Genomic DNA, 16,831 nt, shown 5'->3' with positions numbered 1-16,831 from the left:
AATATCGGACTGCTGTGTCATCTCCAATCTTCATTTGTAAATATGAGTACGGATGGACCTGTTGTCAATGTGCACGTGCTGTTTTTTGCCAAATCTCGGGAATTAGCCAATACCACCCGATCGAAAGTGGATGTGCCAACCGAAATCATTGCCTCCGATCTGCTGGACCAGCTGGTGTCCAGATTTGGCCTGACCTCCATCCGGGATAACCTGATTTTGGCCCACAACGAGTCGTATATTGATAACCTGAGTGATAGAATTCTGTTCAAGGAGGGAGACGAACTGGCCATCATACCGCCCCTCAGTGGAGGCTAACACATTCACCATGGATCACGTTAAACTCGTTAACAACCCCATAGACATCGCCCATATCCATCAGTTGCTGGCTGATGAAGGCTGCGGAGCTTCATCGGTTTTTGTGGGCACAACGCGCGACAATTTTCAGGGCAAAAAGGTGGGTTTGCTATCTCAATCAATTAGATTCTTTGATTCATTTGTACTTTATGACCTCCCAGGTGGTGTCATTGGCGTACGAGGCCTACGATAACATGGCCCTTAAGGAAATGAAAAAAATATGCTCCGATCTTCGATCAAAATGGCCTGAGCTGAAGCACATTGTTATATATCACCGATTAGGAACAGTGCCCGTTTGCGAGGCCAGTGTAGTTATAGCCGCCTCATCGCCACACCGATCAGAGGCCTTAGAATCAGTATCGTTTGCAATAGACCAGCTCAAGACCCGGGTTCCCATCTGGAAAAAGGAAATTTACGAGGGCGACCACGACAGTGCGTGGAAGGAGAACAAGGAGTCCATCAGGCCCAGTAAGATCCTATGAATAACCACCATGACATGTATTATTTTTATTTGTACACTTGTAAATACAATTAACAATCGAGCAATAACAATTTCTACCGCTTCTCCTCTGTGCATGTACATTGCAGAGAAATCTCTAAGTGCCTTTAACTACGCAGCTTGTCCCTGCAAAGTGGAGGAGTCGCATGACGTTCCACGAACTCTGGTGCAAATTAGAGTTAATGACGCCGAGTTAGCCAAGCGTTTAGAATGTTTTGTCAACAGAAAACGAGCCGAGATCAACTCGCAAAATGTAATTGACTTCAAATCGTCTTTCGCTGACTCAGAGAAAGACTTAAGCGATTCCTGCGCTCGTACACAGAGCACAATTATAAAGCAGGAGCAGTCGAATTGTCATTTAAAAGGTGGGTACTACTTCTATAATTAAACTTCTTCATTATATAAACAACATCAAACAGTCCGACGGGTAAACAATCGCTGTGGTCCCCAACAAATGGAGTTGCGGCCTAACTACGAGCTTGAACTGAACAAACTAATGGGATCGCGTGACGGCCAAAGCGACCCATCCAAAGAAATGAGAAAAGCGCTGCCCAATTCGCGTCTACAGGCAATTGAATCATACATGGGCTTAAGTACCGATAGCGAGGAAAACATTTTTACGAGAATCAAAAAGGTGGAAAATAGAATGCTGCAGCTGGAGTCCATTTCCCCAGAGTATAGACACTTTGTAGGTTCTCAACACATTTCCATTTCTGTTAGTTCTATAAATATTCAATGTACTTCTAGACAACTCTGGTGCCGCAATCTTTGGAACCCCCGCCGCCGAAAAAGATCAGAAAGAAATCGTACTCTGCCCACGAACTAAGTGTGTTCATTCAAAAGATGAAGGATGACAGGGAAACGAACGAATAATAAATCCATATTTGCACATAAAATAAACATTACCAAAATTATTTTTCCTTGGTTTATAAATGAAGTAATTTATTTCAACATTCCAACTATTTGTAATAGTTATTTTAAATGCGTAAATGATGAGAGTGAAAAAATTCAAAAATTTTTGTTTACAACTAAGGAATATGAATAAGCGTGGCTGATTTGTTTCTGTTAATCGGTCGTCAAGCTTCATAGATTACGCCCGAAAATCTAATGGTTATTCGTTAACCAAAGGAGCAGCTTACTAATTATGTAATACGTGAAATTGTTAAACCTTATTGTTGTTGTTGTTTTCAGTTCCTAGCACAGAGTGGGGAATTGAACTTCATCGTCGACCTTCAGGGGCTTCTGAGCGGAGCGGCGTTTCTCCCCGAATCTGTTGTTATCCTGTCTGTTTTCAAAACCGTTGCTGGGTCCGTTGTTAAAGCGCGGTCCACGGAAACCCTCTCCGCGAGGACCGTCGTTGCGGAAGCCACCCTCTCCACGAGGTCCCTCGTTGCGGTAGCCACCCTCTCCACGAGGTCCGTCGTTGCGGTAGCCACCTTCTCCGCGAGGTCCATCGTTGCGGTAGCCACCTTCTCCGCGAGGTCCATCGTTGCGGTAGCCACCTTCTCCGCGAGGTCCTTCGTTACGGGTTCCCTCTCCGCGAGGTCCATCGTTGCGATAGCCACCCTCTCCACGAGGTCCGTCGTTGCGGAAGCCACCCTCACCGCGGAACCCTTCACCACGGGGACCGGCTCCTGGACGGGGTCCCTTTCGGAAGCCGCCCTTGCGTCCATCATTAAAATTGAACTGGATGTCCACGATGCGCTGAAGACGACCCACTCTCTGAGGATACAGCGAGGGATCGTACTCTAGCTCGTCCTCGCTATTGCTCTCCTTCTTCTTGCTCAACACCACCATCTTCTTCCATTCTGCGTTGTCAACAGCTCCCTCACCAGCCTTGCGCAAGTTATAGTTGGGCTTGGCACGCTGATCCCGCAGGGCCTTCCACTCGTCGAGGGTCATCTGCTTGGACTCATCTTCCTCAGCGGCCATCGCGGGATCAGCCGACTGCTCGTTGGCAGAGTCCTCTTTGTCCGCCTGCGGAGACGACTCGCCGGTGGTCTTCAGGTCCTCGATGTCCTGCTTCGGGGACCCCCAGTTGTGGGCACCGCCGCCTTCGCGTTTGTCAATTGACTTGACGCCTGCAAGAAATGAATTGTTAATCAATAATTATATGTAATTATTTCATAAAGAAAAGCCAATTAAAGGATTACAAATATAAGAGGCACGTTATTTTTAACCTAGAAATAACAGAAAGCGTTTAACCTGTGAAATTTGTTGGCATTTATAAATTCAAAATGACAGATAACCCAATTTTTTATAGAAAATTCACAAGTAATAAATCTATATACATATGACTGATTAGAAATCTTTTTCTTACAACTAAGTAATTGATTTAAAGTATTTAAAAGTAATTGTTATTTAACATGTGTTTCCAAAAACACACCTCGCTGCCTTAATTTTAGACCATTGAAAAGTAATGGCTATGAATATTTACAAACACGTTTTGCGCGGCTCTTTTTTTTTTGTATTACTAGTGCGAACTGAATTGATAAACGCATTTACGAAAATTTCAGCCCCATAGGCTCGAAAATCACGTGAGAAATGTGTGCTGTAGTAGGCGATATGTAATCTTGTTGCCAAGGGTTCTATTTTTTCTATATACATTGCAGCATGCCGCCATTGCAGGTTAGCGTTTTCCCCCGCATGAGAAAATCGAGAATTTTCGATTCTTTAGCCGACTTGAATTGTAAACACGAGAACAAAGAAGAAATTCTTGGTATAATTACCGGTTTTATCGGATCCCGACTGGCGATCGAACTCGCGCTTTCCGAACTTCTCGCCGGCACGGGCGCGTGGTGGTCCCCTGTTATCACGATTGTTGAACTGACGCTGGGGCAGCTCGTTGCCGAACTCCCCGGTTGATTCCTTGTTTCCGTATCGCTGGTTGTTGTTGCTGTTGTTGTTATTGAAGCGGCCCTGGTTGTTGGCTCCGTTGGTTGTGGGGTTCCTGGTACGACCCGAATCCCCGCCAGACGGCACCAGTTTGCCACCACCCTTCACCGGACTCGCGTTCTTTGCCGCCGGATTGGTAGGGTTGGCCTTGCGGGCCGACACCACCGGCTTGTTCTCCTTCTCCGGCTTGCTCTTGGGAACCTTGGGGGCTTGCGGCTCCGGTTTCTTGACAGGCGCCACTACGGCGGGAATCTGTGGCTGGGCAGGCGCGGAGGAGTCATCGTCGTCCATGAACAACAGCTCATAGCGGTTCTTGGCAGAATTGTCCATGTTGTAAAATGTCTACGAATTACAAGTGAACCAGATTTGGGGATTACTTTGGCTTTCGGTGGCAACGATTGCTTATCAACTTATTGGCACATGGCCGGCCGAGTGCTCAGTCGGTGAGATAGTCGGTTAAAATTGCGAAAACGCGGAGCAAATTACGCACCTCGCCGGAAACGAAAGTGAAGGGAGAAACATCGATGATCGATGGTCCCACGAACGCATCGATGGTTTCCTGCCAATCGATTGTTGCTTCGGACTATCGATGGTGGTCGGTGCGATAGATACCATTTTGATGGTGTCCATAAAAAAACAACTGGAAAAGGGATTTTTGAATGTTTAAGCCTAGTACACGAAAACCGCGAGCTAACCATAGGAGTGAGCGAGAGGCAAACAAGTGGCTAACGCTTTTCGTCGGGTCTGTTTTTCAGCGAGGTACTCAGATGAGCTAAGGAAATACCAGAAAAATACCAGATTTAGCGAGTGAATTTCGATAAACGCCGTTGATCGCGGCGTTAACATAAATAAAAACATCCTTTAAACATTCCATTTCTTTTTGCACCAGCAGATTCGTCTTTTTAAAATCCTCCAATACTTCGTTTATTAATAAAACAAATCCAGTTGCTTTACAGTAAGACCATGCTACATGCATTGCGTGTGTACCTTGAATGCTGCGGTTACACTACAAAGAATACGATTTTTCGACTAGTGAAACTCTTAGCCGATCCAAGTAGTTGGCTTTAATAGAGAAACTTACCTTTAATGGAAAATACAAAAGGATGAGTACTGCAATTCATGTTTATTAAACATAAATTAATAACCGATATATACCAGACATCAAATTATATAGTCAAATACAGCCTCACTAAGCACCGCAAGATATCGGGACAAAAATGATCGATATAACTTTCGCAATAAATTCATTTCAAAAAACGTTTTCATGTTTATTCAAAGTATTTTTTAAATAGTTTTTTTAGTTGGTAACTTGCTTCAGTTTCTTGTTCAATATTTTGAAAAATAAATGAAGAATATTTTTCTGGCATAAGTAATTAATTAGTAATTTAAGTTATGCGAATTATTCATCTATGTAAGGGCCGTGGGGGTACCAGAATCACAAATTAAAAATTAAATTAAAACCCCAAAAATCGCACCAAACTATCGGTATATTCAAATTAAAAATAGGTATACATCGATGTATCGATGGCGCCCCGAGGTTTCTTCCAGCTCTAGCAGTCGGCCCCATCACCAAACCTAGAATAACTTTCGGCCCGTAGAGACAAATGTGACATTTGTTTCTTTGATGCGTTGCCATCGAAATTCTCTGTCCTCTTCGGCCTGATGCAAGTAACAAATTCAAGTAAAGGCAAATTCTCCTTGTAATCGAGAGCGAGTCCATCGTGAATTGTGGCCATTGCGTACCGAACCGCGAGAGACGAGAGCCAGCGAAATTGGTTGCGAAGAAGGAAGAGGAGAGGGATCTCGAGCACCCAGGAAAATCTCCATCCACCACCTCCACGTCCACGGGCCCCTAGTATTCGCAAGTGGTAACAGGGCCGCGTTTGCGTTTCGCCGGTGAGTCCAAAATAAGATAATGCAATCTATACATATCTGTACCCGTATCTATAAGTTATTCATAAGGCTAGTTATAAGTGCGTGTGCTTAAGCTGGTTCCTCCGATTCCTCATGTGAACGCGGGACATGCAAAAACAAAAAATCAATACCGCTCGCCTGCTATATGCAGTTTCTTCTTTTTTTTTGGAGCTCGGGGTCTTACGGTTTTCTCCATGGATTTTACCTTGACCTCTTCAATTGCGCGAAACTACCTTTAGCAGCAATATAAATATTTCACCCCCAAAATGGTTGGGCAAAGACAAACAACTAATTGCTTTAAAAACATGGCAAAAATGTCGTGATGTCATTTCTTGACATGCTTTTTTGTTAGCCCTTTTTTGGATGTTAGTCGCATTGAAAACGAGTATGTTATTATAATCGGGTCAGGCAATGGGGCTCCTTTTGGTTTTATGCATATGTCGGCTCTCCGTTTCTATCAGTTTTTCGGGGGTGGTTTTACCCCTGCTTATAGATAACGTTTAGCCCAACTGTAATTTGTACACCCTGAAGAGGTGATTTCCTGTAGCAGTATTATATCCAAAAAAGTGAAACAAGTGATTTTCACGTTTTACTCTTTTTTGAGTAAAAAAGTGAACGAGATCTTGAATTCTTAAGCAGTGAAACAACGAAATATGCAGATATGATGGATACATTTATGTAAATCCGTCCACTCAGCAAAAAAAAGTTCCGCAAAATAATATGATCGGAGTGGTCGCATTGCTTGCACTTTGAATTCTCTTCTGATAATCTGCATGTCTCACTTTTTAAGGATTATTCCAAAATTTTACGAAATTGTAATATTTGGACTTCTTTTCTCATCCGGGTGTTAAACTAAATTAGGTTTTAGGCTATAAATTTCAATGTGATTTTTGGGCTTAGAGCCGATTTTTAGTTAACCATGCGAAAGAGGAAAGAGGCCTTGAAAGAATTCCATCCATACTTTTTTTAAAGTCCATACGCAAAAACTGTGGTATGTACTTAACACCTTTGCAGCGATTTGTATTTCACTGCGACTTAAAAAAGTTGATTACAGCTAACCAACTTTTACAACTGGCATAACCTATAGTAATATTAAGGTAGTCAAAAGCAAGAATTTATTTTCGTAATTGAATTTAAAAATATATATTTGGAAAATATCCATTTTTCTTTTAGTTTACATAAGGCTTGTTATTTATGAGCATAAAGCATAGCACTCATATCGATATAGTCGATATCAGATTTTTTCAAAGTGGAATCAAAACACAAATTAAGAAAATTGCTACCTAAAGCATCTAAGGTTTTTATCAATTTAAAATAATCCCAATTTTGATTGCTCTCAGCACAGAAATCAAATCCATTGATTTATATTTACGAAGCGTTGAAATGCTTTTTTACAAGTTTAAAAAACTTGTTTTTGTACAACAAGCTGATGATAAAATCAAAAATTTGTTGATTCAATAAGGTATGATGAGCTTTTTAAAATAAGAATTGAAAGTGGGCTAGGAATGTGAACACTCTTCTATTCCCTAAAGGTTAATACCCTTGAATAGTATTGGAGTCTCGTTTCTTCAAGTCTCTTTTTCAATGAGTTATTCGAAAGTTACGTTTACAATATTCTTTTTGAAACGAAAAATCTTGAATTTTCCGAAATCATGATATGATATGGGTATCGCCATTGTGCCCCCTCATGGTCTGCCGAATGCCAATAAATGGCCCACACTCCAGCTATGTGAATATACAATGCATTAATTAAATCCAATGCTTTTCATAACCATTTTACAGACTTGACTTTTTTTGTGTTCCAATATATTCCACTTAAGATTTAGTGCTCTATCGCTAGCTCATAACATAAGTGCATGTAATTTTATATTATTTTATTGCCCAAATAATGTATCAAAAATGCTGTGGCGGTTGAAATGTTCGTCTTGAATTTCCACGGCTTTTTGATTTCTGTGAAGACATTATTAGCAATCCCATTGCACCCTAAAGGACAAATTTAAAACTGCTGTTTCCCATTACATTAAGAAATGTAGTATTTAATAACTGTTTTTAGATTTCTAAGAAAAGACTGATTAATTTAAGAGTAATTTTTGGTTATTACTTGTTTAAATTTCATATAAAATCATTTTTTCCTTCAATTTTATAGCAACGCAAAATCTGAAATCAAAACCAATATCAAATTTGTACCGGTTGGTACCCATAATCAAACAAAATAAATATAACTCCTGCGAGCCACATGCACATTAATTGATGTTAAACGGTATCACAAACTCAAGATGAATACCAAAAACATGCAAAACGATCCCATGGATGGGACAAAATTTCTTGAGCTCTTGTCAACAATATCATTGGAAGAAATATTAAAATTTGAGTTCCGCAATAACCCATCAAAAAAATGGCAATTATTGATAACCCCCACAGACGCAAAGTACATTTGTAATATTTGCCATGTTGTCCAATTCGGTGACAAGAATCTGTTTAGCCACCTTAGTGGTAAAAAACATAACGCAGTAATGGTATCTGAACAACAATTACAAATAAGAGTTAGGACTGCGGGTGGTCCACAGAAAGCGGTTTCAGAACCCGTTAAAAAAGGACCGCCAAACCCCAATAATAACCAAAACAGCTTGTCCCCCGTTGTTAAAAATTCCGTGGCTTCCAACAAAAATGATCAAAATAGCAATAACACTAATGCTGCGGTCAAGCCGACAGCTGGAAGTCCAGCTGTAAAAGCTCAACCCATTCAAAAGAAATTTCCAGCTACTGGCGTGAACGCTCAAAAAGTTGCTAGCCCTAATTCCGGTATAAATTCATCCATTCAAAAGAATATTCCAGCCAATAACCAAACACTTCAAAAAAATAATACACCCACTCAAAAGAATACATCAGGAACTATTACACCCGTTCAAACAAATACTTCAGGAAATAAGACACCCGTTCAAAAAAATACTTCAGGAAATAATACACCCGGTCAAAAAAATACTTCAGGAAATAATACACCCATTCAAAAGAAAATTTTAGGGAATACTCCACCCACTCCAAAGAAGATCCCGGTTATTGGTACGAACACACAGAACAAGCCCAACCAAAACGCGGAAAATAATCAAGTAAAGAAACCCGTTGCTAATGTGGCGAAACCGCCAAACTCTGGGGTCAAGAAGGGACTACAGTCAATTCCACCAGGCACAGCAGTTAAATCGAACATTTCAAAGAACACAGACGGTCCTGGTCCCAAGACTACTGAAGGCAATACTAATTCTCAGCCCAAACCTATCAATAAACCTGCTCAAAATGCACAGCCCCCATCAAAAAATAAGACCCAAGCACAATCCCCAGCTCAGACAAAGCCACAGCCAATCAAAACTGTGCAGAATGCTAAACCGAAGGCAGCGAATCCAGATATTGTCAAGAATCCGCTGGCCACAAAAATTACTTGTGTTCCGCTGGCCAAGCTAATCAGCTCAAATCCTGAGCCGCCCGATGAAGAGGCCGATGTCATAATTGTTGAAGACAAACCAAAAGAGGTTCCAAAAGGGCCGGAAACTCAGAAAAATGCAGTCCCAGTTCAAGTTACAAAACCAAATAATTCGATTCCCATTCAAACAACAAAACCGAATACTTTGATCCCCATTCAAACAACGAAACCGATTACTTCGAATGTAGTAAAAATTCCAACCAGAAGTGTTGGGCCCGCTGTACGGCCAAATGTTACTAAGGTAATAACGCCTTCTTACGCTGCTCCAAAGGATCATGCACCAGCTAGATACACTGGTGGCACATTTGAATCCAGGCGTCAAAATGAAGTAATGGGTCTCGTTGGGGTTGAGTACGTTTTGAAAATAGTAAGGAACCTGGCCGATAGGCATCCCAGATACCAATGTTGCTTATGTGAGATCACTTCTGATGAACAATCGATGCACAACCACTTGTTGGGCTACAACCACCGTCTAAAGTATTTTGACAAGCATTTCCCGACTGCAATGCGTCAGTACCGTCAGTATGTTGCCCAGGTGCCGGAGGGCGAAGTCTGCAAAATAATGATGCCCATTTTTGATAAGCTAGCAATGGCCATTGAAACCCATCACGGTCGAAAAACTGCCCATCTGTGCTATGAACACGAATACAACAAGGATCGCCAAGCTTGTTTCGCCGAGGTGTATAATAGAAAGCATTCATCGGAAAAGATGGGTCCGTCGTTTACCCATGTCGTTGACGCCAAAGAGGTTGACGAATTAATCGAAAAGGCTAGGAACAATATTCAGCCCTTGATGAACTTAGAAAATCCGAATCCGTATTACATTCCGCCATACGGATCTCAGGCTCCACCTAATTATGTCCGCTACAACAATGCGCCGCCAAAGAATATAGCCCAGCCTGTTGATGACGAAACGCACAAACGGATGGTTGAGAACTTTCTCAGGGACACCAGAAAAACTTCGGGCGATGTCCAGAAGACCCGAAACCTAAAGCGAAACCGTTCAAGGTCCCATTCGCCGGATCAGAGGAAGAGAGTCACCCAGAAAAGGCATTGGAATGTGGAGCGCAGGTCTTTGTCTCCCTTGCGCGATGGGGACATTTGGCAGGCATACCGCCACATGGTGGATCTCAAAGTGCGTGAGCTAAACGTGAGCTTTGACACATACAAATGTGACCCTGAACAACATCCGAACTATCAGACAGAGTGGCAAATGTTTTGGAAGCGCCGCAAGGATGAACTTACACAGGCTGGTATCAACCATCGTTCTTATAACTTCCAAAACGAATGGATTCATTTCTTTAATGCGCGCATCGAAGAATTGTACAATCAAGATATTGAAAATATCAAAATAAAATGCCGCGAAAGGCTGTGTTTGCCAATGACCAATAACGAACTAGCCAACGAAAAGTATCACGTTCATTTGCCCCAAACTACCGAGTCCGGAATGAGTAATCCCGAATCTAACAAGAGTCCTCAGAAAATGCCCATGGATGTGGATCCTCCTATTGTGGAGCCACCGAATGTAATTCACGTCCTTCGTCTTTTGACTGCTTTGGAGAACTACCTTGGAAGTTTGGGTCCTTTCGTTACAGAAATGCTAGTAAAAGCCTTGCAAACCCAGAAGGTTTATCCTGAAAAAGTCCACTCCTTAATTTTGACAGCTGAAAACTGTGCCATTTTGGAAACAGTAAAAGAAAAGTTTACGGGTCTCCTGATCTCTCAAATTTATGATCCCGCTAAGGAACGGGCTTTGAAGAAAGCGATTAATGACACCGAACTTTTGCTTCAAGAAGCCAGTAAACATAACATTCCCAAAAACACCGCTCAGCGTGGTGAAAAACCAGATTTGCCGATGGCTAACAAGAATCCGTATAGCCCCGACAAGCCATTGGATAAAACTGAGCTTGCGGCCAAGTTGGCTTCTTCTCTAATGTCCCAAGGCAAAACCTCGATTAACCGCGAAGAACTTCAGAAAATACTTCATGTATATAACATGATTGAGCAGAAGAAAAGACAGGACATACCCTCTACCAGTTCGGTAAATTCTGTGCCCAGCGCATCCAGTAACTTGATCCCGAACTCAAATAACAATGGTAACTTGTTGACACAACCCTCGACTAGAAATTTAAACTTTGCGAACAATGCAAACAACTCCATCAACAACAACTCCAGTATGTATACTGGTCAAAACTACTCTGGAAATGTGGCTCGCTTTAACAACCAACAAAACACTAACATACCTAACACCTTAACCTCAAGCGCGTATCCGACTGATCGTGGATTTGGCGGATCTGGCGGATACCAAAGCAGTCAATTTGGCACTGGAGTTCCGGCGATTAATCCAAGCAGCGTTTTGCGGAACGACTTAACTACGTCGTCGCTGTTCAACTTTAACACCAATTTGAACCCATCTTACAACAACCTTAACCAGAGGAATACTAATTTTTAATAGATAGCATATAAATCAATTAGAATTATACAAGAAATTTACATGGAATCCTTATTAATGTAACCACATCATTTTCAAATCAGCTACATTCATTGAAATTTGTACAACATTTGAGCAATGTAATGTAAATAAATCGATTTTATAATTGAAAAAAAGTTCTTCTTAATTATTATAATAAATGGTTGAAGTTAGTTTAGTTAAAATAAAGTATTCCCTTGAATAAGAACAACAACATCGTTTCTTTTTTTTTAGCTTTTTAGTAATATTTATTATGTAGACAATTTTTCATGCAAAAAACCTGTTTTTTTATTGGAATTCTTTGCACTGCACTTAATATATACTTTTGTAAAAATCAAATAAACTTTCGTTTGTGTAATTGGCCAAAATATAAATATAAAAGTTAAGAACTTGTCCGTGTTGTGCTGACTGTCTTGAAACCAGATGCCACATGTTTGTAAATCATACATCCAGTTAATGGGAAAGATGATAAGGAAGAATGTGTGTCTGGTAATACGGTCTATTAGATTATAGAAGTAGATCAGTAAGCAAATACATACAGCGCATGGACCATCTCTTACAATTTATTCCGAACATCAGGAGGTATGCAATACCAGCACCGTACGTCAGAAGGAAAATCCTAACTTGGAGAAGGAAAATGTACTGTAAGGGTACTTAAAATATTTATCTACATGGAAATTGATGGACAACATTGAGACTGATGACTGCCCTTATTTAAGGTACATAGAAGCTAGACACCTTCCTCCCCTATTTAATACCATAATGGCTATCATGTTCGACGCTGGAAAATTATCTTCGAATTGCTAAAAAACTTTGTTTTGTAGCTTGCTGCGAATTTCTCTCGATCTTGAATATGCACTTTTAGATCAACATTCCTTAAAAACCGCAAAACCCTTTGCGATGGAGTACTCTACGTTGCAAAAGGTACGCATTAAATGAAAAGTAACTACATAACATTATACACATACTCAAAGCATTTTTTTTATGGAAACAAGTAATTGATACTTATTTATGTTTTAATTTTTATTGCGGTTACCGTGATGTATTAAAGAAAACCCAGAAACTTGTGTAAATAATGCAATTATCTTGTTGAAGGTTATCACTTTGTTGTGAATTCGTATTTCTATTTCCTTTGGTTAAAAACTAAAGGAATTATTTCCTTATCGAAGGGATTTACCTATGGATTTCAACAGGATCAAAAGTGAAACTTCGTTTCATCTGTTGTTTTATAAGCAAAAGGATCAATTTATCAAAATCTCGCCGATAAAAGTGATAAAATAAACCTTGCTATTCGTTGATTTTTTAGATATTGCTATTATCTCCATTTATATGCGATATCAGGCAAACATGTTGACTTTTATCGGAATGGTATGACTGACAATATACGAAGCTGCGGTGTGTCAGTCCACCTTGATGCATATTTTTTTTTGTTCCAAAGTTTATAACAATCATTTAATAATTTTAAACCCGTTAAGCCATAGCCTTGATCAACAAAAAGATTTCCCTTCTATAAATTTTACATGAATGTTTTCTTATTTTTATTTATTCTACCATTTCAGGAGTCGTTATGCCTTCTTCATTGTGTGAAGCACTCACAAATTCTTCGTAAGTTGTAAACTTCCTCCATTTTTTATTTTACAAGAAAATATTTTATTGCCGTTTTCTAAAACAAATTTTGTTTTTGTTTTTTTTTGTAGAATCAATTTTGATTATCAAAAAGAAGATGATTGGATAACGAGTGGAAAGCTGGGTTCGCGCGAAGCAGTTTTGGTTTTTAGGACGAATATACTTAATCCGAAAATACGCAAGACATTGTCTGAGAAGTCCTCTGCACAAGCGTTATCGGAAACAAAGGATAATGTAGAAGAGCCCGTTCCATGCCAAAACAAATCGGAGCAAAAAGAACCCACTTCTTCAGAAACAAATAGCAAGGAAGCTCTAAGCGGTTCGACGCAGCAAAAGATTTATTTATTGAAAACCCCGCAACAATGTGATAAATCGGATAAATTAACCTTTTCTAGCCCTTTTAAGAAGATACTTAATCGATATTCCTCGAGTGATACGTCCATTTCTAGTGAAGGTGAAGAGCCGGCACATAGTAGAGAATGCACATCGCGTGTACTTAAGACCAGTCAAAATACCATTAATATTAAATTAGCTGCAGATTTATCGAAGGAAAGTGGATACGAGTCTACAGCACCTGCCAAATCAATTTCAAATACTGAAGTAAGCGAAGAAGATCCGGAGGTGACAAGTGAAGACGACGACGAATATGGTATTAACATGCCTGCCTTTAAACTCAAAATTACCTATAAATTCCATCAAACGGAAACCAAGTTGCTAAGAAAGCTATTCAATGTCCATGGCCTTACTGAAATTCAGGGTGAAAGTAATAATTTTAATTTACTTTGGACTGGTGTTCATATGAAATTAGATATTGTGAGAAATTTGGCGCCGTATCAGAGAGTTAATCATTTCCCAAGGTAACTATAATCCATGTACATGGTTATCAAATTGTTAAATTGATTTTTGCATCACAGATCCTATGAGATGACCCGCAAGGACAGACTATATAAGAACATTGAACGCATGCAACATCTTCGGGGAATGAAACATTTTGATATTGTGCCACAAACATTTGTCCTGCCAATAGAATCCCGAGATTTATGTGTAGCCCATAACAAGCATCGCGGACCATGGATAGTAAAGCCAGCGGCATCCAGCCGGGGAAGAGGAATATTTATAGTGAATTCGGTAATTTTAAAAACAATTCATTTCATAATATTATTTAAATGCCTTTATTTTAGCCAGATCAAATTCCCCAAGATGAGCAGGCGGTAGTCTCAAAGTATATAGTGGATCCGCTGTGCATTGATGGTCACAAATGTGATTTAAGGGTATACGTCCTAGTGACGTCTTTTGATCCCCTTATTATTTATCTATTCGAAGAGGGCATCGTGCGGTTGGCCACAGTTAAATACGATAGACATGCGGATAACCTGTGGAACCCATGCATGCACCTCTGCAATTACAGCATTAATAAGTACCATTCTGATTACATAAGGAGCTCCGATGCTCAGGATGAGGATGTAGGCCATAAGTGGACGTTGTCCGCTCTTTTAAGGCACCTGAAACTCCAGAGTTGTGATACACGGCAACTAATGCTGAATATAGAAGATTTAATTATTAAGGCTGTGCTAGCATGTGCTCAATCCATTATTTCGGCCTGCAGAATGTTCGTTCCCAATGGAAACAACTGCTTTGAACTGTATGGATTCGATATATTAATCGACAATGCACTGAAGCCATGGCTGCTGGAAATCAATCTATCGCCGTCAATGGGTGTGGATAGTCCTTTGGATACAAAGGTTAAGGCATGCCTGATGGCTGACCTGTTGACGTGCGTGGGTATTCCAGCCTATAGTCCAGAAATGAGATCTCACTATGACCAAAAATGGTCACGATTCCGCAGTTCAAGCTGCCAAAGGCAGGCAACCCTGCCCAGCGTCTCACAAAAGACAAAAAAATCGAAGAAAAAGGGTGCCCCCATTAATCTTAATCTAACCGGCGAAGAGCAGCGCATATTGCGCAATGCACGCCTACAGTATTCTCGTCGTGGTGGATTCGTACGCATCTTTCCTACGGATGACTCAATGCAGCGGTATGGTAACTTCCTTGATTCTGCTAATGGCATTCCAATTTCCACGCCGACTGTACAGAGTCAGACATTCCAAACGCCGATTGTGCAGCACAACTACAACCAGATGCTTCACCAAAATTTATACTGCAAGGATGGCCGGCAGAAGCTGGAAGATAATTCGGAAGCTGAGCGAATTTGGCAATACGAAAGAGCCTTGGAGACCGATTCGGAAATTCCGTTTGTCAAGAAGCCCACGGTGGAGAAGTGCGAGGAGGAGGGCAGGAGGTTGCGGAAGGTGATGCTTAAGAAAATTTCCAATGGATCAGAACTGACTCCGTTTCAAGCCCGACAAACTTTTAGTATTTATTTGGAATCGGTTCTACGGCGCCTAACCGAAGATCCGAAGGACAATCATGAGAAAATAATTCTCAAGTTTTTAAACAAATTCGGTGGTTCTGTGAAGCCGCCCGTAATTTTCCGGAATATGCAAACCATTAAGGTGGCCAGCAAAGCCCGGTCGGCAATGGTGGCGAAACTACTAGGCGATTTCCTGGAGAATTACAAAAGAGACACCGAGGCCTATGTGGACTCTTTCGATCACTTTGGAATGATACCATCCAGTGCCTACAATCAGTTTCTAATGCACGCCCAAGAGTCAGATTTGGAGGCAGTGCTGACACTTCACACCAATGTAACCGGGATCATGCCCTTCCTCTACAACCGATGTGGACTGTCAGTGCCACCTACGCCCCCGATTCCGTCGGGCCTGCACGGGTTCCTGAGAGCCCTTCCCTCCATGGTGAACCCCTCCGGCATGGCCAGGGAACTCAGCAAGTACGATGGCTATTTTAAGAGCTACGACAAGGAGAAGATATTTCTTTGAAGTCCGAAATCGCTGGAAGATCTTAAACTAAATAGCTAATTTGTCAAGCTTTTGTCCAGTCATCCTACTGTAGTAAGTCTAATTATTTTTGTATTCAAATTTTCGCATTAAGGCAGAGGCTTAAGCAAATAAATATTTATCGATAAACAACGATTACTCAAATGTAATTTTTGAAACGCTTTATTAAAAACGAGATAGCTTTTATATATTTAAAAAAGGTCAAATTTTTCTGCCCACACAACTCATAGCTTTAAAAATAAAATATACTTTCTACGCCAAAGATATATGAAATCGATACTTCGAAAATAAATGTGAAATGCACAAAACTATACATATAATTGCATTTTGTTTTAGGGATTTGTTTTCAGTGTGGGTTTTGGCAGTTGATTTAAACGAGATGCAGAAAACTGCCAACAGGTGGCGATGAAAAGGATGATTTATTTTTGACAATTTTTAAGAGTTCTAAGAAAGACATTGTAAGAACTAATGTTAGTCTGTCATTTATTTTTAAAATTTATTTACAGTAAGTATTGACCACCACAATAAAAATTTTACAACAATTAAATGTGGCAACGTTTTATAGGTAATATGGTAAGATTTAGGTTTGTGTTGTATGGTATGGAATATCGAATTTTTTTTTCCTCAGTGCCTACTAAAAATAAAATGGACTCACAAATATGGAAAAGCTTTTACAGGAACCC

General features: G+C 40.4%; 5 protein-coding genes across 5 annotated transcripts; 4 read left to right on the top strand and 1 right to left on the bottom strand.

Moving 5' to 3' along the window:
• Positions 1–39: 39 nt before the first annotated feature.
• Positions 40–349, top strand: LOC119556148 (molybdopterin synthase sulfur carrier subunit). Its single transcript, XM_037868049.1, has one exon. It carries the CDS (start codon positions 43–45, stop codon positions 313–315), a length of 273 nt encoding a protein of 90 aa, XP_037723977.1. The 5' UTR covers positions 40–42; the 3' UTR covers positions 316–349.
• LOC119556139 (molybdopterin synthase catalytic subunit) lies at positions 288–1,760 on the top strand. The gene is made up of 5 exons (XM_037868038.1): positions 288–454; positions 516–822; positions 943–1,218; positions 1,273–1,541; positions 1,601–1,760. The coding sequence occupies exons 1-5, from the start codon at positions 326–328 to the stop codon at positions 1,724–1,726; spliced, it is 1,107 nt and encodes a 368-aa protein (XP_037723966.1). The 5' UTR covers positions 288–325; the 3' UTR covers positions 1,727–1,760.
• A 4-nt stretch (positions 1,761–1,764) lies between these two features.
• LOC119556132 (ribosome-binding protein 1) lies at positions 1,765–4,247 on the bottom strand. Its single transcript, XM_037868025.1, has 2 exons — positions 3,583–4,247; positions 1,765–2,934 (listed from the first exon to the last, which is right to left on the bottom strand). Exons 1-2 carry the CDS (start codon positions 4,076–4,078, stop codon positions 2,048–2,050), a joined length of 1,383 nt encoding a protein of 460 aa, XP_037723953.1. The 5' UTR covers positions 4,079–4,247; the 3' UTR covers positions 1,765–2,047.
• A 1,258-nt stretch (positions 4,248–5,505) lies between these two features.
• LOC119545762 lies at positions 5,506–11,744 on the top strand. Its single transcript, XM_037851607.1, has 2 exons — positions 5,506–5,644; positions 7,809–11,744. The coding sequence occupies exon 2, from the start codon at positions 7,939–7,941 to the stop codon at positions 11,587–11,589; it is 3,651 nt and encodes a 1,216-aa protein (XP_037707535.1). The 5' UTR covers positions 5,506–5,644; positions 7,809–7,938; the 3' UTR covers positions 11,590–11,744.
• LOC119545763 (tubulin polyglutamylase TTLL5) lies at positions 5,507–16,283 on the top strand. The gene is made up of 5 exons (XM_037851608.1): positions 5,507–5,644; positions 13,167–13,212; positions 13,305–14,090; positions 14,148–14,361; positions 14,415–16,283. The coding sequence occupies exons 2-5, from the start codon at positions 13,175–13,177 to the stop codon at positions 16,128–16,130; spliced, it is 2,754 nt and encodes a 917-aa protein (XP_037707536.1). The 5' UTR covers positions 5,507–5,644; positions 13,167–13,174; the 3' UTR covers positions 16,131–16,283.
• The last annotated feature ends 548 nt before the right edge of the window (positions 16,284–16,831 follow it).

This window comes from Drosophila subpulchrella, chromosome 3R (assembly GCF_014743375.2).
Source record: "Drosophila subpulchrella strain 33 F10 #4 breed RU33 chromosome 3R, RU_Dsub_v1.1 Primary Assembly, whole genome shotgun sequence".
In the NCBI taxonomy this organism is placed as follows: domain Eukaryota; kingdom Metazoa; phylum Arthropoda; class Insecta; order Diptera; family Drosophilidae; genus Drosophila; species Drosophila subpulchrella.
The sequence above is the reverse complement of the archived record's forward strand: the minus strand, read 5'-3'. Positions and strand labels throughout refer to the sequence as shown.

Excerpts from the sequence above, each read along its gene's own strand:
- LOC119545763 (XM_037851608.1), top strand. The coding sequence starts at position 13,175 with ATGCCTTCTTCATTGTGTGAAGCACTCACAAATTCTTC. Across the intron at positions 13,213-13,304 it reads GAAGCACTCACAAATTCTTC|AATCAATTTTGATTATCAAA; the intron begins GTAAGTTGTAAA and ends TTTTTTTTGTAG. Across the intron at positions 14,091-14,147 it reads AGAGTTAATCATTTCCCAAG|ATCCTATGAGATGACCCGCA; the intron begins GTAACTATAATC and ends TTTGCATCACAG.
- LOC119556148 (XM_037868049.1), top strand. The coding sequence starts at position 43 with ATGAGTACGGATGGACCTGTTGTCAATGTGCACGTGCTGTTTTTTGCC.
- LOC119556139 (XM_037868038.1), top strand. The coding sequence starts at position 326 with ATGGATCACGTTAAACTCGTTAACAACCCCATAGACATCGCCCATATC. Across the intron at positions 823-942 it reads CAAGGAGTCCATCAGGCCCA|AGAAATCTCTAAGTGCCTTT; the intron begins GTAAGATCCTAT and ends TGTACATTGCAG. Across the intron at positions 1,219-1,272 it reads GTCGAATTGTCATTTAAAAG|TCCGACGGGTAAACAATCGC; the intron begins GTGGGTACTACT and ends AACATCAAACAG.
- LOC119545762 (XM_037851607.1), top strand. The coding sequence starts at position 7,939 with ATGAATACCAAAAACATGCAAAACGATCCCATGGATGGGACAAAATTT.
- LOC119556132 (XM_037868025.1), bottom strand. The coding sequence starts at position 4,078 with ATGGACAATTCTGCCAAGAACCGCTATGAGCTGTTGTTCATGGACGAC. Across the intron at positions 2,935-3,582 it reads GTCGGGATCCGATAAAACCG|GCGTCAAGTCAATTGACAAA; the intron begins GTAATTATACCA and ends CATTTCTTGCAG.